This window comes from Electrona antarctica (genome assembly GCF_951216825.1).
Source record: "Electrona antarctica genome assembly, chromosome: 17".
NCBI lineage: Eukaryota > Metazoa > Chordata > Actinopteri > Myctophiformes > Myctophidae > Electrona > Electrona antarctica.
The window spans coordinates 44,995,030-45,020,121 of NC_136798.1; the positions used below are offsets into that span (position 1 = coordinate 44,995,030).

Genomic DNA, 25,092 nt, shown 5'->3' on the forward strand with positions numbered 1-25,092 from the left:
TTAAGTATAATTAAATATGCAATCTTGTTGTTTCTCACAGAATCAGAGGTGTTATGGTCATGACTCACCAGGATCCTGGATGGATTGATAAAATTGATATTTTAGTAAATCTCTATGGGGGAGTTTTCAGCTCTATAGCTGTTCCATAGCTGCTCCCCACTGTATTACACTGTACCATGGCTCCCCCTAGTGACCCTTTATGGTACGTGCACCGTGCACGCTCCAGGCTCCATCAGGGCTAGTGCGCATGCGCACAACCCTTGATATAGGCGCGCGCACACACACACACACACACTTGCTGTTAGCATAGCTGTTAGCAGTGTCGCGTGAAAACACTTTAATAATAAAAGTAAAACGGTGTCGTATAGCCGACACAAAACAGTTTAATAATACAAGTAAAACGTTTGAAAACAGTGTCGTCGTTAAGCAGCTCAACCCTGAAACACAGCAGGTAAGATGAACAGATTCACCTTGTTTTTACTACATTTATCTTTTATATTATTTACATGGAACAACACGACGAGTATTTTTCTCATATCTGCTTGTTTGTTATAAATGATTCTAAACAAGCAGTAGTTAATACTAGCAGCAGTAGGCTAATAATAAAATTGTAACTCGTTTGTTATAAACAAGCAGTACCCTAGTTAATATTAGCAGCAGTAATAAACAGTAATACGAAGTAACTTGTTTGTTATTAACAAGTAGCTCTGGTCCACCGCTTACAGACTCTCTGTAAGCACTGGACCAGGGCTAATAAACAAGCATGCAGTTACTAGCGGTATCTGGAGAACAGACTTGTTGCCTGTTCTGCTGAGTTGGGGGAGAGAGAGAGAGAGAGAGAGAGAGAGAGAGAGGTTTTTGATTGATTGAACATTGTATTCACATTTCACAGTGTAGCATGGGAAGGAGGCTAGTTTCGAATTGCAGCCGCCCGAAGCGGTTTTGACCATTGTGTTGTGGTGCACACACCATTGTAACAATGGTTAATGTAACGGCCATCCTTCACTTTCCAATGTCTATACGTTTTGGCACGTTACTATCACAGGCATGGTGGGAGTGATCCTATACACATTACATAGAACAGATAACCAAGCAAAGATTCCAGTTTGAGGGTATTTATTGGATAAAGTTTGTAGCAGTTGAAATTAATTTACCATGTGATATTCTGTTGCAATTCTGTAGTTCTCCCCTTCTGAGTGCTGGTAGGAACGGACTCAGTGGTGTATCCAGGAATTACGTTTTGGCCAGGCAAGATATGTGTTAATTGTCGTCTCCCCGCGCACAATCGTAGCACTAAAGGTTTTCAAAGAGATATACCTGCCAGACGAGTAGGATACAAAGGCTGAAAGGCATGCATTTACATTCCAATGGGCGATTGAGGGTCGCGCTCTACCGCAACGACCAATCAGTTGTCCATTAATAGTTCTCAGATCTTGTTTTTGTCCTCTTTTTTTTTTCTCATTGTATGGATTTTGGCCAGGCGAGAAATGGATTTGGACAGGCGGTCGCCTGCCCTCGCCTTATTGTAGATACGCCTCTGGGAACGGTGTGTGTTCAATCTGAATCACAGCACCTGTGTCTCCTCTAAATACACACCCAGTGCTGTCAAATCTAAAGCCCGCCACCAAGTGTTCAAAAATAACAACAAAAACAACAAAATAAATAATACACCACTATCATAATGGCTCCTACAGTTAATGCCCTATTGTGTTGTGGTGAACACACCATTGTAACAATGGTTAATATCCTATTGTGTTGTGGTGCACACACCATTGTAACAATGGTTAATGTCCTATTGTGTTGTGCACACACCATTGTAATAATGGTTACTGTCGTAGTGTGTTGTGGTGCACACACCATTGTAACAATGGTCAATGTCCTATCGTGTTATGGTGCACACACCATTGTGAAATGTAACCCTAACACACACCATTGTAACAAATCTTAACACGGTATTGGTTGGTTGTTCCTCACCACACTCCTTGAAACCAAAGTGTTTCCAGATAGATTAATTGGTACTCTTCTTGTTGACCAAATGGTGGCGCTCTTTCACTCATCTGGGCTAGATCTGAACTAAACATCTCACTGAGCTTTTAGGGAGCGGCAAAAGAGGGTGTTCATAACACAATCACACCTGTGTTAAGTAGGGATGTACCGATGAGACAATTTGGCCGATACCAATATCCAATATAATGAATTGCTATTATGGCTGTTAACCGATATAACCGATGATATGATCTCATTCTGTATTCTGTCCATTCTGAAAAAGGCTGAATTTGAAAAAAGCAATGCCTCTTGATTCTAAAACTAGGGATGCACCGTTATTGAAATGTTGGCTCATATCCCAACATAAACATCTTGTTTGTAGTATTTGTTTTTAAATGTTCCAACTATTGACTCAATTGAAAGCTTCTCCAGAAAACACTGATATGTTTTGAAGACTTCATCATCACAAAAGTCTCTTTCTTAATTTATTTTTCAACATAATTATAGTAAAATTAAATATCTGCTAAATCTGCGATACCGATTACTGATTAATTGGTTTAAGGCCAATATCGGCCGATACCTATGTGTTTGCTGATTAATCTCCCATAACTAGTGTGAAGTGAGGGGCGCTCTTATCATCTTTAATGGAATTTAATGTTTGTGTAGGACGGAAATTTACAGTAATAGCTGAATATAGGGGGTGCTAGTGCCCCTCAAAAACACAAGAACCACCAATTAAAATAGTAATGAATTGAGCAGCCTTACTTAGATCACTCTCCTCACCGAGGTCAAATTAAGGCTGGCTATGTGATCAAATATGATCTCCCTTCCCTACATGTTACAATTTAAATGGTTGCACTGTACGCTCCCTGCTGCTTGAATGGAGGCAGAACATTAAAAACACATTGATTACTTTCACCTTATTCCAGTGCTTAATTTGTAAATTATTAGGTGCCGGAGCTCACGTGCGTGCACATTTTTTTGTTTTAACTGTATGTTATGTATGGGGTTCACATCATGTGGTTACGACAGTAACGTAAAGTGCCTGCTGCCGTAAGGCTGTGTGGTGTTATTATTATTGCTGCTGCTGTTAACACTGAACGCCGGTTTGTAAGTGTACCTCTTCAGCTCATGTCCATAGTTGTGCATTATTCTTCAATACAACATTGACGACGAGGATGGAGCTGACGTTCTCACCGCCTCCCGCTTTCTTGCCGTTCCCGGCCGAGCCTCCTATACCTTGGACTCGCTGGCATGATTCGTTTGAAAACTACATCGCGGCTTTGGGACTAGTAGTCCATAGGCCCAGACCAGAATTTTCTCTAGTGAGGGACATTCAAGGTGGCAAATGCTATCATGTTTTTTTTAAAAGGTCTATATCCCTAGATAATATTTCAACATGATAGCAGTTCCCAAGTGGTAGCTTAGTTGCAGTTATCAGCCTTCAAAGACACCAACCAAAGATTCACAGAATGAAAAATCGCCTATCTGTTTTGAATAAAACATGTCATACAGAGGAAAAAAATGAAGAATCATCTGTCTTTCACTCACTTTAATCAATGAACATCATCATAATCATCACTGCCATAGTGTCATATCAATATCAATTCTTCAGTATTCATAATCTTCATCATTATCACATAATCAATCAGTTTCACTTTATCCTCCTCTTCCTTCCGATTGCTGCAGGTTTGTATTAGCTTGCACATTTCTGCGCACTTTAATTTGTTGGCAAGGCAGGAGCAATCTGGAAGCTTTCAGGTCATAAGTTCCAGCATGGCCATTTGTGCTGGTGCCCCCCCATCCAGTCTAAAATCAGCATACCTCTAAGACTAAGTTATGTCATCCATACAATTTACAATTTAGGCATTTAGCAGACGCTCTTAATCCAGAGCGACTTACATTAGGCAGGAACAAAAGTATGGGAATACATCACATATATAAAATGCATTTATCAAGAAACATGCGTAAGCTAAGAACGTAACTAGAACATATCTATATAATGACACTATACATATTAACTATACATATATACTATACTATACTATGCTATACATATGTAGGCTACTATGATGTGCTATGACTATATACAATGCAATTATTGTGCTGTCTACATGACATGCTATAAGTCTGTTTCAAATGCTATCTAAGTCTAAAAAGTGCTATCTAAGGGGGTAGGATAAGTGCTATGGGCCATGATGGAGTCTGAAAAGGTGGGTCTTCAGACTACGGCGGAAGATTGGGAGTGATGCCGCAGTTCTGACTGCAACGGGGAGTGCATTCCACAGTTTTGGGGCCAGAAGGGAGAAGAGTTTGGGACGTGTGGAGCGTTGGCCCGGCGTTTTTAGTGAGGGTACTTCCAGCTTTCCTGTGTTGGCTGATCTGAGTGCGCGGGAGGGTTTGTAGGGTTCAATCATGCTTGCAAGATATGGGGGAGCCATACCTTTGGTTGCTTTGAATGCCAGCATCAGAGTTTTGTATTCTGTGCAGGCAGTGACTGGGAGCCAGTGCAGGGAGCGGAGCAGGGGGGAGACATGTGAGAATTTTGGCTGGTTGAAGACCAGACGAGCTGCGGCATTTTGGATCATTTGGAGAGGCTTAAGTGCACATGCCGGTAGGCCAGTAAGGAGCGAATTACAATAGTCAAGTTTTGACAAGACTGTTGTCTGGATTAGGAGCTGGGCTGATTCCTGGGTGAGGAACGGTCTAATTCGTCGTATGTTAGAGTGTGAACCTACAGGATCGAGTGACAGCTGTGATGTGAGTTTTAAACGAGAGCTGACTGTCCAGGACAACACCAAGGTTCCTGGCTGTTGGGACATACGTTACCAGGGCGTTGTCTACGGAAATAGTTAGCTCCCGCATAGGGCAGGACTTAGCTGGGAAGAAGAGAAGCTCAGTCTTGTCTGGGTTCAGCTTGAGGTGGTTGGAGGACATCCACTGTGAGATGTCAGCCAGGCATGCAGTGATGCGCTCTTCCACCTGAGTGGCAGAGGGGGGGAAGGATAGAAACAGTTGTGTGTCATCGGCATAGCAGTGATAGGATATATTGTGAGCAGAGATGATAGTGCCAAGGGATTTGGTGTATAGTGAGAAAAGGAGGGGACCAAGTACAGATCCCTGTGGGACCCCAGTTTGGAGGGTTCGGGGGGATGATGGCAGACCTTTCCAGGAAACCTGGTAGGTCCGGTCGGTGAGATAGGAAGAGAACCACTTTAGTGCTGTCCCGCCGATGCCTAGATCCGCTAGGGTGTCTAGGAGCAGCTGGTGGTTCACTGTGTCAAATGCCGCCGATAGGTCTAGGAGAATCAGGACAGCAGAGTGGGAAGCAGCCTGGGCAGCATGTAGTGCTTCTGTGACTGCCAGCAGGGCAGTCTCTGTGGAGTGTGCCTTCTTGAATCCTGATTGGTTGGGATCCAGCAGGTTGTTCTGTGAGAGATGGAGAGAGAGCTGGTTGGAGACAACACGTTCAATGCTTTTAGACAGAAATGAAAGGAGTGATACCGGTCTGTAGTTCTTGACATCTGAGTGGTCAAGGGTTGGTTTCTTGAGGAGTGGAGTTACTCTGGCTGACTTGAGGGCAGATGGGACGCAGCCTGAGGTTACTGAGGTGTTGATGATGGAGGTGATGAAGGGGAGCAGATCAGGTGCGATGATCTGGAAGATTGGAGACGGGACAGGGTCGAGAGGACAGCTGGTAGGTCTAGTGGATGTCACTAGTTGTAGGACCTCGTCTGGGGAAAGAGGAGAGAAGGAGGACATGCATGGTAAGTTGGGGTTAGTGTTGGTTGAGTCAGATGCCACTTTATGGGGGAGGGGGGGAAAGGAGCTGCTGATATCGTCAACCTTCTTCTCAAAGTAGTTGACAAAAACATCAGCAGTGAGGGATGCAGGTTGAGTGGGGGGAGGGGACTTAAGAGCCCAAATGACTATGAATTTGGAGTGTGTCTTGAGTGTATAGGGTTTGATGAGGTCAGATCAACATATGGATCCTGGAATGTCAGAACGGGTCAGCTCCATATATGGAGATCTAATGGTAGCAGCGGGGGAAATGTCTTGAGTGTACAGGGTTTAATGAGGGCCCAGGTAGGGCCGGGCCTTAATTTTACGGGCCTGTTGAGAACTCTAGTGTTTGAATGGACAGGTATCAGTCAAAAGGGAGACCTCATCGAAGAGGAAGGATGGATGGGGAAGGATCAACATATGGAATGTCAGAAAAGGTCAGCTCCATATGGAGATCTAAGTGTTTGAGGTTTGAGGTTCCATATATGCAGATCTGATGATATGTGATGATCCAATCTTCTCCATGTATGGCTATATCCAGGGTTTGATGAGGTCAGTGTCGTGATCTTCACGGCCATATATGGAGTGTGTCACAAGATGTGAGGGACTGACGGCCATATATGATGGTGTGATGTCACGAGGCATGATGGATCATATGGAGGCGTCACTGGCGGAGCGACGGAATGGTTTTGCAGGTATTCATAGTAATCTGCGACCTACAGTCGCAATCAGTGGACTTGAGCTAGAGTTTTGTATCACTCTGGACAGCATCCAGGCTGTGCAGTAATATCCATGTCAGTGTCTTTCAAGCTGTTGAGATACAATTTCAGTGGATATCTTGCCTTGCTGTTACTATAAAAACCTACGTTTTCCCCTGAAAGTGTTGGAGGGTTTGCTGATAAACTTTCAGCTCATATTTGGTTCTGGTACTTGACAGGAACTTATTTTTCCTGACAATTCCCCATAGGTGTCCTGTCTTCCACATGATAAGTGAGGGCCACCCTGGCATCTCTTCCATTTGGCGTCCTTCATGGAAGATGGGAGATCATGGCGGTCAAAACACTACATTCCACTATAATCTTTGGCCTTTGTTGGCAGGCAAAAACATTCACTGGTAGCATTCTGGTTTCTGATCAACATAACCAAAGTCATCACCAGTCTTTTTCTGGTTGGACAGCTTTTTGTGTGTGGTCATGACCTTGCTCTCTCCTCCGAATAATGTCCACAAGGCCTCCAGTGACCTTCGTGATGTGAAGTGCATTATCCACCCAATGGCACAGAAAGGGATCTGATTCTTATTGAACATGAAATGTACATTGATTAATTATTGAGGGGAATCAGAGGGGAAATACATGCATAGCACATTGAGAAAAGAAAGGTGAATTGAGGGAATTTAAGATTACTGTCTTTTATCTTCCTCCAGGATTTTGTTGTACTATTTTGTTGTACTGCTCATGCTCTCAACAAGCTGTGCTGACTCTGCACATGAACCGTTCTGGTTGGGAAATAGGACAGTTTTCATGTGTGCTTCTACAGCCCTATTCTTGTGCTTTGATATAGTGTATGCCTTGTTGTGGTGCAGGGCCATGTACTAGTCTTTATATGTGCCTATTTCCAGGCTCCATCAAGCCAATTATATTCTATGGTGTTGGCAGCAGCCCTCAGTGCTGTTATAACAGTATGCCTTTCACCTAGCCTCAGTACCCTGGCCATCTCCATTTGCTTTGTATGTTCCTACAGGGCCATGGGTCCAAGCTTATCGGTCTTCCAGTGATCATGCAGTTGATCTGTTGTCTGCTTCAAGACTGTTATCAATGTTTGCCATGCATGGGGTAGAGCTGCAGTCAAATGTAAAGCACGAATACCTTTGGCGAATATGTCATTTCTTTCACGACTTGTGCAAATTAAAAAGGTGGCATGATTGCAGATGAATTTGTAGACATCACAAACATAGACTTAAGACTCTTAGATCACCTTTCTAAGTGAAGCAAAGTTATAGTAATTTCTTGTTTTGGGGAATAATTAGCGAATTATGCAAATGTATTACTATTATAGGCCTACATGTTTATATACTTTTATAACATACTTGTATATGTCATAGCATGTGTGTGTGTGTGTGTGTGTGTGTGTGTGTGTGTGTGTGTGTGTGTGTGTGTGTGTGTGTGTGTGTGTGTGTGTGTGTGTGTGTGTGTGTGTGTGTGTGTGTGTGTGTGTGTGTGTGTGTGTGTGTAATTATATAAGTGTGAATCAAACTTAATTATACCATATACAGTAAACTGCAAAAAATCCTACTCTGCATATAATGGGAGTTAATGGGGAAACAATGATTGTCCCAGAAAAGTATTAAAGCTACTCATTTGAAAATGCTATCATGTCTCAAAGTACTTATATGGACCCAACAAACAAAATGGTAGCAAAGAGATTTTGCCACGGCGCGCGACTAAGAGCCATTCTGATTCACTGTCTTGGCACAGAGGGACAACGGATCCTCGCCACCCTCGGGACTGCCGCAAGATACATAGACTGTGTCAAACTCCTATCCGACCATTTCGCAGCACCACAAAGTGTCATCCTCCGGAGGATTCTGTTTCGCCAGCGCCGGAAACGTGTGGGTGAGACTGTTCACCAATATGTGGCTGATCTGAGGGGCTTGGCCAGCCTGTGCAAGTTTGGTGCATTACAGGACGAACTGACCAGTCGGGGGCCCCGGGGATTTTTTGGTTCAGATTCTCGCAAATTCGCCAAATTTGGCACAGATGTTGTCCACACCGTACTTAATCATTTTAAGATGGGTGCCAAGATTGGCGCCCCATGGTACTGCCATATTGCGCAATCCAATATGGCTGCCACCCGAAAAAAACGGAAAGTCATAGAATCATAAATGATACCACTTTTTAGGGGGTTTCTGGGTCGTAGAATCTGATTCTGGTGTTGTTTTAATGATTTGAGGTCAAGATTACCCCTCAAGGTCAAGTTTACTCATCAAAGTTAGTATATAAAGGTAATATTGGGGTAAAATCCAATATTTCTGGTGCGCCATGCCAGATGCTACCCCCAAAAAGTTATTTTTTTTCCATTATAAGTTGTAGTTGTATATGTATCAATGTTTCACAACTCAAAACAGTAGATTGTTTATTATAAACAACAAACTAATACAAGTCCAACTTCAACAACAGTAAACAACAGTAGGGGACAATGTAATCAAAATAGTTACTCCGTAAAACTTGCTAAAATCAAAAAGTTAGATCACAATGTTGTCTTTCACATTCTTTGTGTCTCCATCCCTTGCAAGGTGTGGAGTTACTGGCTGTCATCTTCATTATTAAGGCACCCACCTTCGCATTTGCAGAGGATTGTGCATCAGACACCGATACGGTGGCATTTGCACCTTCCCATGCATCCCTTGAGGCAGCCACAGCGCACAAGAAGGTCACATGCTGCTGATGCATCACTAAAAGTGGTCCACAGTGGTTGCCATGTGCCAGTGCCATCTTTGTGCCAGCCCCACTCACTGAAGTCAGGAATTTCCTGCTGGACCGAGGTTGCCTGATTCCAGTAGAAACTTGCCTGCAGTAGCGCTCGCTTGACATGCTGGAACAGTGCAGCTTGGGTAGGTGGGAGGTTTTCCAGTGATCTACTTCCAGTGGTGAAGAGGCAATGTCTGGCCTCATTGACACCAGCTGCACCACACCCCTTGCTGTACATGAGCACGACAAATCGTTCAATGTTCTGCATATGCACAGACTCAAGACTGAAGAGGTCAGGGGTGTTTGTGAGAGCAACTAGTGTGTTGGTGAGGTCTGGTATGCTTCTCCAGGCTGCCCAAGCTGTCTTCTTGCCACATCCAAGAAACTGGGAAGTTGTGTCACACCCTGTTAAGCTGTGGAAGAGGGGTAGTGCCAATGACTTTGATGGACCGAGATCAGAGTAGATGATATGGACTGGTATGTCACGATATTTTCGACCAGTACCGAAACCCACCCAGAGCTCGGTTAGGCCAAGGGTCTCGAAAAACCGGATTGCCAAAATGACAACATCGCTGTCTACGGTGCGAACAAAGGCTGTTGTATGACCCTGCTCTGCTGCATGTGCCAGATGCAGGAGGATCCTGGTGTCTGCCTCAGAATGGTTGCACTTCTGTAGTTTTGTGACATCACAAGGCATGTTGGAGAGCACAGTCTCAAAGCGGGTAGTCAGAAGGAGCTTTCCACGCATGTCATTCTTTGAGATCTGTGTGCTGATGAATGAGAAGAGCTCCTTTTTGTTGTCCTCGTTTTTTAGGAAGCCACTCCATTCATGCTTAGGGATTGGAGTGCTACCATCACCGACTTTTGTCCGTGAACCATTCCCACGCCGTTTCTGTGTAAGATATTTTAGGTTATTTTCCTCTGGGTAGTTGTCCCATACAGCATCAATGCGTTGGGTACTAGTTGTCATTTGGGCCTCCAGAAATGGTGTAATGTTGAGCAAGACATACTCGCTGAATGTCTTTGCTGTTGTGGGGCGCACCATGTGGATGACTGCTGCCATATCCAACACCACAACGGTAGCTTGTTTGGCAGAAGCTGCATGACCTGTGCTAGCATTGAGGCATTGAAGAATGTCAGACTTTGTCCCAGATCGCAGAGACCCTCTGTCCGCCAGGCTCGGTGGCTCTCTCTGATTTTCGAATTGAAAGAAGTCTGTCATGTCAGCATTGGGACGTGACTGGAGTGAAAGGAACAGTTGTGTGATTAAAACCATGTTCTGCTTCTGTATGCCACTGTCCTTTGTACCTTTTTTCTTGTGGCCAGTTCGGTTGGCGAATGTTAGCATGTTTTTCCGCTTGACGGTATCAGATACTGGTACTGAAGCCATTTCCAATCTTTCCTTGACATATGCTGCGTGAAGGGTCTGGCCGGCTTCATGGATTTGAGATAAAGAAGCAACAACTGCCGGCTCCATGACATTCTGTGTATCGAGTGCAATAAGCTCCTGGCTTGTAGCAAGGAAGGGGTTGCCTAGCTGCTGTACCACATCGATGAACGAGAGTACATCCTTGCGAAACTTTACTTGCAAGTTATGTCCGTCCTCATGATGAGCAGTGGATGACGTTGGTGGGTCATTGATGGCCTCAAACTCCTCAACTATCCGTGTGCAATCAGGTCCAGCCAGCATAAACAATGTAAGGGCTTCAGGATTCTCATAGAGTCCAACGGCTCCGCCATGCGCCTGGAGGCTTTTGTTGGACTGCTCATGTGCTTGGTCCTTGGCCATGAGGCTGAACTTTCTAGCTGATTTCTGCACAACAAAGTTGCCCTTCATGAATTCAGCATGTACTTGAGGGTGTTTATCAGCTATCTGAACCATGTCACGGACATGGATTGGCAGCCAACGTGCGTAGTTTGTGTGGTCCAGGGCGTGAAACCAGCCGCAGAGTTCGTCACATGCTTGCACATATAGTGGAAAGTCCCCTTCCCGCAGGGACCGCACAAAGCGACACATCAGAAGCTCCAGCTTCATTATGGTTGACCAGAACTTGAACTGGGGAACAGTTTGTGAACGTTGATCCCACATATCAAATGACTCAGGTGGGCCCATTATACTCTCACAATACTCTGCGTAGGCGGTCTGTTTGAGCTCATAAAGTGACATGAGAGAAACTTGATGGGCATACCTTGTGCGTTTGATGTGATGCTCATTGAGCGCAGATTGTGCGCGACCGGATGTCAGGACCTCAGCCTTAGCGAGGATGGTGGCCCACCCGGAGTCGAGCAGCAGCTTCCCAATGAAACCAGAATCTGATTGTTTTGAATTGTGAAACATTGATACATACACGTATAGCTTATAATGAGAAAAGAAAATGGGGGTAGAATCTGGCATGTTGCACCAGAAATACAGAATTTTACCCCGATATTACCTTTATATACTAACTTTGATGAGTAAACTTGACCTTGAGGGGTAATCTTGACCTCAAATCATTTAAATAACACCAGAATCAGATTTTACGTCCCAGAAAACCCCTAAAAAGTGGTATCTTTAATGATTCTAGGCCTTTTTGTTTTTTTCGGGTGGCAGCCATATTGGATTGCGCAATATGGCAGTACCATGGGGCGCCAATCTTGGCACCCATCTTAAAATGATTAAGTACGGTATGGACAACATCTGTGCCAAATTTGGCGAATTTGCGAGAATCTGAACCAAACGGTCCTTTTTTTCCCCCGGGGCCCCCAACTACTAGCTGGCGGAGCACACAAATAACCCGAAGGTTCGTGAGAAATTGATAATGTCCCCAGATGATCTGACACTCAATAGGGCTGTGGAAATATCTTTTCAAATCGAGACAGCAGCGGGTTTTGCCACACAATTGGCTAGTGCCTCATCTCCACTGCCTGGACTTACAGCACAGCAGGTCGAGTCTTCATCACGTTCCTCTATCCCTGACCCTCTCCGGGACGCTTCCCACATAAACTATGCGGGACGACACCGTCCCTCAGGTCAGCGCTGCGGTAACTGCGGCTCGTCATCGCATGATTCAAGAGCCAAGAATTGTCCCGCCAGGGGGCAGCGTTGTCAACGTTGTGGGAAACAAAACCACTTTTCTAAAGTTTGCCGTTCTGCTCCAGCCGCCACCTCACGGCAGCCTTTCTCGGCTGCTGACCCTTCACTTACGACCACCATACACTCTGTGAGTACTGCTCGCCGGCCATTTAAAGTGTGCACAGTGGAGCTGGATGGCGTGTGCCTGCCGCTATTGCTCGACACCGGGGCGAACGCCTCCCTTTTAAATGCAGCCACAGTCACACAGTTTTTCCCACACCACAAGCTTGCTGCACCATCCAAAGTGCCCCTCAAAGGTTACGGTAATTCCAGGATTGATATCGTGGGCACCTTCAGCTCCACGGTGCGTTATGGCACTAAGACTGTTGACTCATTCACATTCCAAGTCGCAAGCCACGGCGCCAATCTCATGGGCCTGGACTTGTTCACTGAACAAGTCCACAAGGTTTGTGCTCCTGGATTACAGCGGGCTTACTATCCATCACATCGATTCTCTGTGGCCTCAACAATGGCCTGGACTGTTCACGGGACTGGGCTGCCTCACTGCCTTCGACCACCAGCCCCTCCTGAACCCTGAGGTGCACCCTGTCTTCCAGCCCCTGCGTCGCGTTCCTCTGGCCCTGCGTGACGAGGTGGCTGGAGAGCTCACCAACCTCTTGGCGGCAGGCATCATCGAGCCGGTCAACGCGTCACCGTGGATTTCTAATCTGGTGGCTGTACGTAAGAAGAACGGGAAGCTGCGCCTGTGCATCGACCTCAAGGCAGTTAACAAGGCCGTCATCCCTGACAAGTATCCGCTGCCTACGGCAGAAGAACTGACCACACAGTTCCATGGCTCCACCATTTTCACGAAGCTGGATCTCCGGCAGGGCTATATGCAGGTTCCGCTACACCCCGACAGCCGTAACCTCACTGCGTTCGTCACACACATGGGGGTGTTTCAGTTCACAAGAATGCCTTTCGGACTCGGCTCCGCCCCCAGCTGTTTTCAGAAGATCATGGCCACCATTCTAGCACGCATTCCTGGAGTAGTCATCTACTTAGATGATTTCGTCATCCATGGCCCGACGGCTGCTGTCCACGAGGAGCGCCTTCGCCAAGTCCTCCGTGTCCTTGCCAGCCATCACCTCACTCTGAACGGCGACAGATGCGCCGTGCCTGAGATAGAATTTGTGGGGTTCCGCCTGAATGCCAAGGGCCTCCGTCCACTCCAGTCTAATGTGGAGGCTGTGCTACGCCTCCCTGAGCCTGCCTGTCCAGCTCAAGTAGCCTCGTTCCTGGGAATGACGGCCTACTATTTACGTTTTCTACCTCAGTATTCAGCCACCACGTCCCCGCTGCGTGAGCTGTTAAAAAAGGACGCGCCATGGGTTTGGACCCCCGCCTGCTCGGACGCCGTCCGGCTGCTCAAAGTCCAGCTCACCTCTCCCCCAGTGCTCGCCCACTTCGACCTCGCAAGCCCCACGCTGCTCACCTGTGACGCTTCCAACATGGCACTGGGGGCTGTGCTATCCCAGATCCACAACGGCGTTGAGCGGCACATCGCCTTTGCCTCTCGGGCTCTCAGCTCAGCAGAGCAGAAGTACTCGGTGGGGGAACGGGAGGCCTTAGCTTGCATCTGGGCGAGCGAGCGTTGGCACATGTACGTGTATGGCCGACCCTTCACACTGCGCACGGATCACCAGGCTCTCACAGCTCTGCTCGCAACTTCTGGCACAGGACATAGGCCACTCAGGATCCATCGCTGGGCGGAGCGGCTCCAGCAGTATAATTTCACCCTGCAGTTCACTCCAGGTTGTGAAAATGTTGTGGCAGACCTGCTGTCACGGGCCACCCCTGGCCCTTCGCCCGATCCTAGTCCTGACTCTGCTGAGCAGGGCCTCATCCAGATGCTCCACTCTCCGCTCCAATCCACAGTGTCGCTTCAAGAGCTCCAGACAGCCTCAGAACAGGACCCGGTACTCTCCCAGCTCCGCACCTTTATTCGCTCTGGGTGGCCCGCAAAGCTGTCGGACGAGCTGGTTCCGTTCCACCGTGTCAAGGACGAGCTGTCCTGCTGGAACGACGTCTGCATATCCCGTGGGCTCTGCACCGTGATACCGGACGGCCTGCGAGCGTGTGTCCTGGCCTTGGCCCACGAGGGTCATCTGGGCATCATGCGAGTGAAGCAGCGCTGTCGGGACCTCGTATGGTGGCATGGCATTGACAGGGACATCGAGGCTTTAGTGAGGGACTGGACAGCTTGTCTTCTGAGTGGCAAAACCGGCCCGCCTGCCCCGCCGCCGCTGCAGCCAATATAACACTGTACCCATTCTACAAACTGAATAAAATTTCCAATCAGTCAATCAATAACAACATTTGCAGCAGCAGTTTACACAGGGGCCCGCCGGCTCACAACTAGGCATGCCGCGGTTTACCGAATTTCGGTAATACCGCGACAGGAACAGCCACGGTGTTGATACCGTGAGATTTCCGAGCTTACGGTATTTTAATACAGCGTTGGTGGGCGGCGCATGCTGCGCGCATGCAGTGCAACTCCACTCCCAGGCTAAGGCAAAACATTTATTTTCACCACACAGCTGCAGTAGATTGAAAAGTTGCTTCCTACCTTTGAGTTAGTGTTGCTGAAAGACACCCAGATCCAATTGTATATTCCATATTTCCACATGTACTAAACTATAAAAGTGTGAACTGTCAAGTGTCAACACAGAGGCACGCAGTTGTGAGCATGCGCATATTTCACTACAGCGTGCAGGGTACAAAACGGCCATTAGGGGGAGCCATAGTACAGTTAAATACAGTGGGGCATAGCTATTGATTCATTGATTGAATACTATATTGGCAGAAATGTAATCAGTATAGGGTACAGTCAAACACATGTCCAAAGGGATCACTGAAAAAAGTCCTTGCAGTCTTGTTTCCATTCGGTCCTGGGTAATCAATTCATAATCATCGATTCATGACAAATAAGAAAATTCAAATTATCATAAAAGGTAAAAATAAAGAAATAAGATATGTAGGCCTACAGGTTGGGGAACAAATAAGGGCTTATAAGGAGGTGGGGGTAGTCACTACTAGACATAGGTGGGGGGGGGGGGGGGGGGGGGGGCAATCTTTTTTTTTCTCTCTTTTTTTTTAATATAAATACCGTGGAATACCGAGGTATAGGTTTTCAATACCGGCACCGTACCGTACTGTAAAATCTCATACCGTGGCATGCCTACTCACAACACACAACTACAGTAGGCATTTGCAGTTCACGTTATATTACATACTGTATACAATACAGTATAACAAGTTAGGGTGGCCCATCATCAGAACAGTATGCAATGCTAAATACCTGCATGTGCGTTTTTATTGTCCTTCTCTTCCAAGTTCCTCCTCCTCCGATGACAACTCAATAATACTACCTAATTCTGTAGCCTACTAGTCTTTTTTTATTTCAGGCCCACCAAAGCAAGCGTTATATGATATTCGATTCTGAGCCATGCTGTAAAAGCCGGGTGTCTTTGGGAGATTTGGCAATGTTAACCAGTCAGTTCTGTTCATAAGAACTCACCATTTTGTAATGAAAACAAAACGCATGCTGTCCCCAAGGCTAAACTCCAAGTAGCAGTTGAACTATTTCTCCATAAAAGTATGAAAGTTCCATATTCCATATGCAATGAACAACAACAGATGCAACTTGCAAAAGTCGAGACGAGAGTTGTTTTTATTTACGCACCCGGCACCGTCAACACTCAACAGTGAGGCGATGCCGGGGTTCCATAGCCACCTATTTCCTCTCAAAACGGGCACACATTTCAAAATAAGACTGTTGTTTTTGTTTGTACTTGAAATGTGAACATTCAACCCATGTTTTATTTTGGAATCGTACTGGAAATAGAAGTAGCTCTGACGAGGAAGAAGCCTAGTTGACTTGAAAATGAGACGTAATGTGCATTTGGGATGGCGGGGCACCCCCTAAAGGTACTGGAGCTGCCTCTACAGGTAGGGGAGCTCAAGTGACAAGTACCGGAGCTGAGCTCTGCCAAGCTCCGGCTGAAATTAAGCACTGCCTTATTCACTTTACACCATTGTTCCTTGTGTAAACTGAAGTTAGGTGTGATTTATTCCCTAATGCATGAATCCCATAATCTCCACATTCACATGTTGGAGATTTGGGCTATCACCACTAGTAGTCTGGCAGCCAACAGGCTTCTTTTGTTTATTAAAGTCCTTCTTTATTCACTTGATTTCAGAGTCCAGACTGCAGGTGAAGACGAACTCTCCAGACACATAAGAACTACAATACCCATGATGCATCACTCCCAGGTGAAGATGAACTCTCCAGACTCAGCCAGGGATGTTTCTATTAAACAGGAAGCTGAAGATGTTTCTATTAAACAGGAAGCTGAAGATGTTTCTATTAAACAGGAAGCTGAAGACGTTTCTATTAAACAGGAAGCTGAAGATGTTTCTATTAAACAGGAAGCTGAAGACGTTTCTATTAAACAGGAAGCTGAAGACGTTTCCAATAAACAGGAAGCTGAAGACGTTTCTATTAAACAGGAAGCTGAAGACCAGCCACACCTCAGTAAGTGTCATGTGCTCTTCCTTTCTTTAACCCATTAAGACCTGAGACCAGATTCTACAAATGTCCTCTAAATCATGACCGTTTTCTAAAATAAATAAAACGGTTCCTATGTCAGTGGTTGTCAGACTTTTCCATGTCACTGAGCTACAAAATTATCTGTATTTGTTGCTCCTTCCACCAAGAGATTTGGTCGAAACAATAAGTACAGGGCCGACCCCAGGGCCGGCTGCAGGATGAAATGACTGAGGGGTCAATTGAGATTTTAGAGGGTGGAAATTTGTATTACATATTGCGTTAACTCTATCTCTACCGCTAGCTGTTAGCATAAACCCCAGCTCCAGGGGCCAGCATACACGCTTACTTTAAGAAGACTGTGTTTGCCCCTCGCCCCCACACAGTCTTGTGAAATTAAATTAAATGATTACTATATTTACCCAGGGTATCTGGGCTAAGCTCAAGAACTTGTTTCCAGCCAGGCCCTGCTCATAGAACATTTCATCGTAGTGGTTCAATGGCACTTCAGCGGTGGTAATTTTAACGTGTCGGACCGCTGATTCGAACTGGCGACCTTCCGGTATCAAGACCGCTCCGCAAGCCGTTCGGCCACCGCTGCCACTTGTCACACACACTACCGCTGCAGAAGCGTTTACATGGCGCCAGCGTCGCAGTACAAAGGCACAAATTAAATCCGAAATATGGATGGCAGAAAATTCACCAAGGACAGCAATTTTAGAATCTTAGTTATGACGGTTTGAAAATCCTCCCTTCCACTGCTCTGCACTGTGAATATATTTCTAATCCCATAGTTGGAACGGTGGGGTGTTGCTAGGGGAACTGGACCAATGTTAAAGGCTTCCGTAGGCATCAACCATTATATAGACGCACTGACGGAACAAGCCGGTACCGGGCCGGGGGGGTGACCACACGATCGGGCCTCGCCGGACCGGACTCCCAAAGCACCCCCCCGATGCCATGTATCGGCAGTGACGCTTGACGTCGCGTAACATCACTTTTAAAAACATATCCCAGCAACTGCAGATAAGTTGCTCTATCAACTTGATTAAGGTGTCAGACAAGCTACAAATCGTAGTTCTTTGTATGCTTGCTGCATGTGTGCAAGCACCAGACCGCGGAGCTGCAGCAGGTAAAAGGTGGACCCACTTCTGATATGGCACGGCGGCCAGTCGAGCCAACAGTCCCAAGTGCAGTGACAGTACTGTATGCCTACTGAAGCCTGTCTGCATTCCTACCTGTTAATGTTTTGGGCAGCTGCTGCTGATGATTTTACCAGCGTCAGCGTGATACCTTTACAATTAATTAATCACCTAATGCTGGCTACCGCCGCAGTAGCTCAAATGATCCACTTCTACCATGTTTAACGTATAAGTGTGTACACATTGTTTAAGTCAAAGATGCGCAGCATCATGGCTTTCCTATGGTAATATAAACTTTGGCTAAAAGCAATCCACCACCACCATCACTTCTAATCAATGTTATCTAATCAATATTATGATCTGAAAAAACAACTCTGTCTGCCATGGAAGTAGGCTACAACCAAACAGACTTCCTCTTCCTCTTCAAAATAAGAGCTATACTTGTAATGATTAGTCAACACTAGTTTTATTTCTTAAAGATGGAGTGCCGTGATTTTTTTCCACCCTAAAACATAATCATCAGGTCTTATTGTTATATAAGGAGGTATAATTTTTTCAATAAAGTGTACAGTATTTGTTAAAATGTTGTTTTTATGTGGGCACACCCACCAGTTCATTAAGTATGCCTGGTTTGCCTGGTGGGTGGTGATGGGTGGTGATCCACCTGAACTTAAGCCGCACCCACAGCTGTAGTTGTATGATAAAAGGGGAGGTGTTAGGGGAGGGGCTGATAGTGTGATGTGACTATTTTAATATTTATGTCATTGGCCCATTTGACTGTCAAGGGTTCAGCCTCCAGGAAGAAACCCTAAATACAAAGTGAATATATCATTGCACATAAAAACGACTCCAGGGTGTCACCTCATAGACACATGAAAAACTGGGAAAATACAAAAATTGTGGCACTCCATCTTTAAGTGAACTTGCAGGATGTGTAGATATATTTGTAGCGCCCTGAGAGATAACGCTTTGAATGGGTATCTACTATCTGTCACGAGTGACTGTAACGCTGTGTGGTCGTCGATCGATCATCTGACAGCCCCGGGCCCCCTGGAGTCACGGGCCGGGGGGAAACTACACCAACTTCCCCCCCTGGTACTTCCGCGCCTGTATAGACGGAGTCTACGTTGGGGTACCGGGGGGGAAAATAGTTAAATCAAACAGGCAGTGCCAGTTCTACGACTCAGGTGGCCCTATGCAAGACTATTTCCGGTGGGCCGTAGCCAGGCTCCAGAAAATAGTGAGGGCATGGTAGTACGCATGTAAACACAGTGAATACAGTTGCCATGTAATTACCTGGTAACTGTTGAAAATACTTGGTATACCTATAGTACCTACATGGGTATCTTGCCTGGTAGCAGAGCAAATACTTATACCGGGTAGTTAGCTGGTAATTACATAGTAAAAACGTATAAATACCTGGTAATTGTCAGGAACATACTTGGTAATTACCTGGCTACCAGTGTGTCATTTACCATGGTAAGTTCCATGTAATTACCAGGAGATTATACAGTAAATAGTTATACATACCTGGTAGATGTCAGGGGAAATACTTGGTAATTACATAGTAATTACTAAGTAATGTAACTGGAATTCATGTAATTACCAGGTAATTAATGGGTAAATACTACTGAAAATTACCCAGTAGTCTGTTACAAGTAGTTACCTGGTAATTACTATACGGTAAAATTAAGGGTTACATATATATAAATGATTCACATAATGAGGTATTATCTCAGGCAACAATTCAAGGATATATAAATATACTGTACATCATAGTTACAGTGAAGAAGTTATAAATAGTGGCTGAAAGGAAATTTCCGAGCATAGAAGCAGCATCCGCAACCAAGATCATAAGAGCCCTGTTGCAATGCACTTCTTGTCCGCTAAACACACTGTGGCAACTCTCAGATATCAGGGGATTGAACATGTGAAATGTCCCAGGCGAGGGGGAGATCTGAATAGATTGCTGTTACAGCGTGAATCCTTTTGGATTTATACCTAAAACACAATGTCCCCTAAGGGAATGAACGAGGGCTTTCATATCAGCCACTTTTTTATTATTATGATGTATATATATCCTTGAATTGTTGCCTAAGATAATACTTGATTATGTGAATCATTTCTATATACGTAGATTATATTAATCATGATGTCCATTTATGCTTATTCCACTGTATATAGTGATATTTGATAATTGATTTGATGACCATGTTATGTTGGTTCCACCCACTGACTAGCAATGTGACCCGTGGGTGTCTATTTAAATGGGTGGATCACTCACATCTCGAGTTTGACCATGTTATCATGAGTCGTTACAGACCAGATGAAGAGCCTTGGCTCGAAACGTCGTCAAAAAAGTTGAACTTTTGGAGCATTTGAGTGTGCAGGTTATTTTCTCTTTTTCTGATGCTAGCACCTCTACCAAGTGATGTGCGTATTCTATTAGTTTTTGTAGGAATCCGGTGTTGACCATCATATTATGTCTTTGCTCATAGACATCCTGCACATGGTTGTGTGTAAAGAGGAGGTTTCTCCTGAACAGGAGAGGAGCCCCAGTCTGCTCCAGGAGGAACCAGAGCCTCCAGACATTAAAGATGATCAGGAGGAGCTTAAAGACGAACAGGAGGAACTACTTCAAAGACCAGAGGAACCTGTTGGGTCAACGTTGATATTACTAGCAGTGAAAGGTGATAAAGAAAATGATGATGAAGAAGAAGACATGGCTTCCCCCTGCTTTGAGGTTGAAGTTGAACTTGAATCTGACTTCAGTAATGCAAGTAATTTGAATACACACCAGCGTGTTCATACTGGAGAAAAAACGTTCCATTGTAAACATTGTGACAAGAGTTTCAGATATTCAAATCATTTTAAGTCACACCTTCGTGTCCACACTGGAGAAAAACCTTTCCAATGTAAACATTGTGACAAGAGTTTCAGTCAGTCTAGTGCCCTAAAGACACACCTTCGTCTCCACACTGGAGAAAAACCTTTTAACTGTAAACATTGTGACAAGAGTTTCAGTCAGTCAGGTAACCTGGCGAAGCACCTTCGTGTCCACACTGGAGAAAAACCTTTCCAATGTAAACATTGTGACAAGAGTTTCAGTCAGGCATCTTCCCTGAAAACACACCAGAGTGTCCACACTGGAGAAAAACCTTTCCAATGTAAACATTGTGACAAGAGTTTCAGTCAGGCATCTTCCCTGAAAACACACCTTTGTGTCTACACTGGAGAAAAACCTTTCCAATGTAAACATTGTGACAAGAGTTGTAGTGATTCAAATCATTTGAAGTCACACCTTTGTGTCCACACTGGAGAAAAACCTTTCCAATGTAAACATTGTGACAAGCATTTCAGGCAGTCTAGTGCCCTAAAGACACACCTTCGTGTCCACACTGGAGAAAAACCTTTTAACTGTAAACATTGTGACAGGAGTTTCAGACTCTCAAGTTCCCTGATAAAGCACCAGCGTGTCCACACTGGAGAAAAACCTTTCCAATGTAAACATTGTGACAAGAGTTTCAGTCAGGCAACTTCCCTGAAAACACACCAGAGTGTCCACACTGGAGAAAAACCTTTCCAATGTAAACATTGTGACAAGAGTTTCAGTCTCTCGTGTAATTTGAAGACACACCTTCGTGTCCATTCTGGAGAAAAATCTTTCCACTGTAAACATTGTGACAAGAGTTTCAGATATTCAAATCATTTTAAGTCACACCTTCGTGTCCACACTGGAGAAAAACCTTTCCAATGTAAAAATTGTGACAAGAGTTTCAGTCAGTCTAGTGCCCTAAAGACACACCTTCGTCTCCACACTGGAGAAAAACCTTTTAACTGTAAACATTGTGACAAGAGTTTCAGTCAGGCAACTTCCCTGAAAACACACCAGAGTGTCCACACTGGAGAAAAACCTTTCCAATGTAAACATTGTGACAAGAGTTTCAGTCTCTCGTGTAATTTGAAGACACACCTTCGTGTCCATTCTGGAGAAAAATCTTTCCACTGTAAACATTGTGACAAGAGTTTCAGATATTCAAATCATTTTAAGTCACACCTTCGTGTCCACACTGGAGAAAAACCTTTCCAATGTAAAAATTGTGACAAGAGTTTCAGTCAGTCTAGTGCCCTAAAGACACACCTTCGTCTCCACACTGGAGAAAAACCTTTTAACTGTAAACATTGTGACAAGAGTTTTAGTGACTCAAGTTCCATGAAGCAGCACCAGCGTGTCCACACTGGAGAAAAACCTTTCCACTGTAAACATTGTGAAAAGAGTTTCAGTCGGACATTTTCCCTGAAAACACACCTTTGTGTCTACACTGGAGAAAAACCTTTCCAATGTAAACATTGTGACAAGAGTTTTATTCACCCATCTTTCCTGAAGCGACACCTTAGTGTCCATACTGGAGGAAAACCTTTCCAATGTAAACATTGTGACAAGAGTTTCAGTCTCTCATGTAATTTGAAGACACACCTTCGTGTCCATTCTGGAGAAAAACCTTTCCACTGTAAACATTGTGACAAGAGTTTCAGCTATTCAAATAATTTGAATACACACCAGCGTGTTCATACTGGAGAAAAACCGTTCCATTGTAAACATTGTGGCGAGAGTTTCAGTTATTCATGTAATTTGAAGCGACACCTTAGTGTCCATACTGGAGGAAAACCTTTCCAATGTAAACATTGTGACAAGAGTTTCAGTGTGTTAGGTAACCTGGCGAAGCACCTTCGTGTCCACACTGGAGAAAAAGCGTTCCAATGTAAACTTTGTGACAAGAGTTTCAGTCAGTCAGGTGACCTGAAGAAGCACCAGCGTGTCCACACAGGAGAAAAACCTTTCCAATGTAAAGACTGTAACAAGAGTTTTAAAGCATCAAGTTCCCTGAAAATACACCAGCGTATGCACACTGGAGAAAAACCTTTCCAATGTAAACATTGTGACAAGAGTTTCAGTCAGTCATCTTCCCTGAAAACACACCTTCGTGTCCACAATGGAGAAAAACAGTTTCACTGTAAACATTGTGACAAGAGTTTTAGTTATTCATGTAATTTGAAGCGACACCTTAGTGTCCATAATGGAGGAAAACCTTTCCAATGTAAACATTGTGTCAAGAGTTTCAGTGAGTCAGGTAACCTGGCGAAGCACCTTCGTGTCCACACTGGAGAAAAACCTTTCCAATGTAAACATTGTGACAAGAGTTTCAGTCAGTCATCTTCCCTGAAAACACACCTTCGTGTCCACACTGGAGAAAAACAGTTTCACTGTAAACATTGTGACAAGAGTTTCAGTAATTCAAATAATTTGAATACACACCAGCGTGTTCATACTGGAGAAAAATCGTTCCATTGTAAACATTGTGACAAGAGTTTCAGTTCCTCATGTAATTTGAAGACACACCTTCGTGTCCATTCTGGAGAAAAACCTTTCCACTGTAAACATTGTGACAAGAGTTTCAGTAATTCAAATAATTTGAATACACACCAGCGTGTTCATACTGGAGAAAAACCGTTCCATTGTAAACATTGTGACAAGAGTTTCAGTTATTCATGTAATTTGAAGACACACCTTGGTGTCCACACAGGAGAAAACCTTTCCGATGTAAACATTGTGACAAGAGTTTCAACGATTCAAGTTATCTGAAGAGACACCTTCGTGTCCACAGTTCTCACAAGACAATAAAAAAGATGTCCACTTTAAACGGTGTGACCAAAGTTTAAAATAACTCGGGTCACTTGCACACCATTGCATTCACACCATGGGGTAAAAAAAGGTTTCCACTATAAATGAGCTCACTGGGAGGATAATTAAACAGCTGTAGGGAGGTTGATAGACAAGGGCAATATTGTGGATTATTATACTGCTCCTATATTTCAAAACAAATATGGGTAAATTCTCCTTCTACAGCACGGCCACCCAGGCGTGGAATGCCCTGACCCCTTCCCTCGGAAAATGAGATCACGTACATATTTTAAAACAGGCCTGAAAGTCCACCTTTCAGCAGGCCCAGTGAAGAGGAAATGATCACTTCTCCTTTAAACAGGTGATCCGCCCCCCCCTAACCTTTTCCCCACTCTGTACATATAGTGTTTTATATGTCCCTGTAATGATATATTTTGTTGTTGTTATTGATGATATTGAATTTTTTGTTGAGGGGCGCTATGGGGCTTTGTCTTTGTGTGAACACAAACACGATGATTTGATTGGCTGACCCTATATTGATGATTTGATTGGCTGATGTACATATTGAGGATAAAAAGTGAGGGCAGAAAAGTGAAGACGCCAAAGGTTATTGGCCGGAATGACATTTGTGATGATTGGATTGGCTTAGCATGGAATGTGATGTATGATGATACGAGCACTTCACACAAGTGTGATTTTTCTTATTCTTCATGTCATGTCAATGAATTTATTGCATTGGGCCTAAATGGAAATAAGACCGCAAGGCTTTTTTTGTGCTATCCCTTTTGGAATGACTGTTGTCACAATGTTTACATTGGAAAGTGTTTGACTGTATTCTGTTTTGAGGGGCGCTATAGCCCCTCCTATATATTCAGCTATTAGCGATTCTGACCGATTCCGGCATTATAGATTAAACAATGCACTGTGCTGCTCTATTTGTAGATTTATCAAAAGCTTTTGATACTGTCCATCATTCCCTTCTGTTGCAGAGATTACACAGTATTGGTTTTGACACAAATGTCTGCAGTTGGTTCCAAAGCTACCTGTCTGAAAGACGTCAATGTGTGAAAACGGCAAATACCCAGTCTGAGTTTTTAACCATTTCAAAAGGTATCATACAAGGATTGATACTGGGCCCAATCCTTTTTAGTATTTATATAAATAATATCACCTCATCTTTAATTAAAGCTGTCATCTCTATGCAGATGACACAGTAATTTATTGTACAGCAGACTCTATAAAAGTTGCAATAGAAAACATACACATTTATTTTAACGTCCTCCAGGATGCCCTTATTGGTCTCAGATTGATGTTGAACATCAGCAAAACTAAATTAATGTTCTCCAGAGGCAAATAAATATCCTATAATG

At 44.5% G+C, this 25,092-nt stretch overlaps 1 protein-coding gene across 1 annotated transcript; it reads left to right on the top strand.

The window, feature by feature from the left end:
* Positions 1 to 346: 346 nt before the first annotated feature.
* LOC306941547 (uncharacterized protein) lies at positions 347 to 24,462 on the top strand. Its single transcript, XM_079527066.1, has 4 exons — positions 347 to 451; positions 16,551 to 16,885; positions 20,538 to 20,729; positions 23,948 to 24,462. Exons 2-4 carry the CDS (start codon positions 16,606 to 16,608, stop codon positions 23,974 to 23,976), a joined length of 501 nt encoding a protein of 166 aa, XP_079383192.1. The 5' UTR covers positions 347 to 451; positions 16,551 to 16,605; the 3' UTR covers positions 23,977 to 24,462.
* The last annotated feature ends 630 nt before the right edge of the window (positions 24,463 to 25,092 follow it).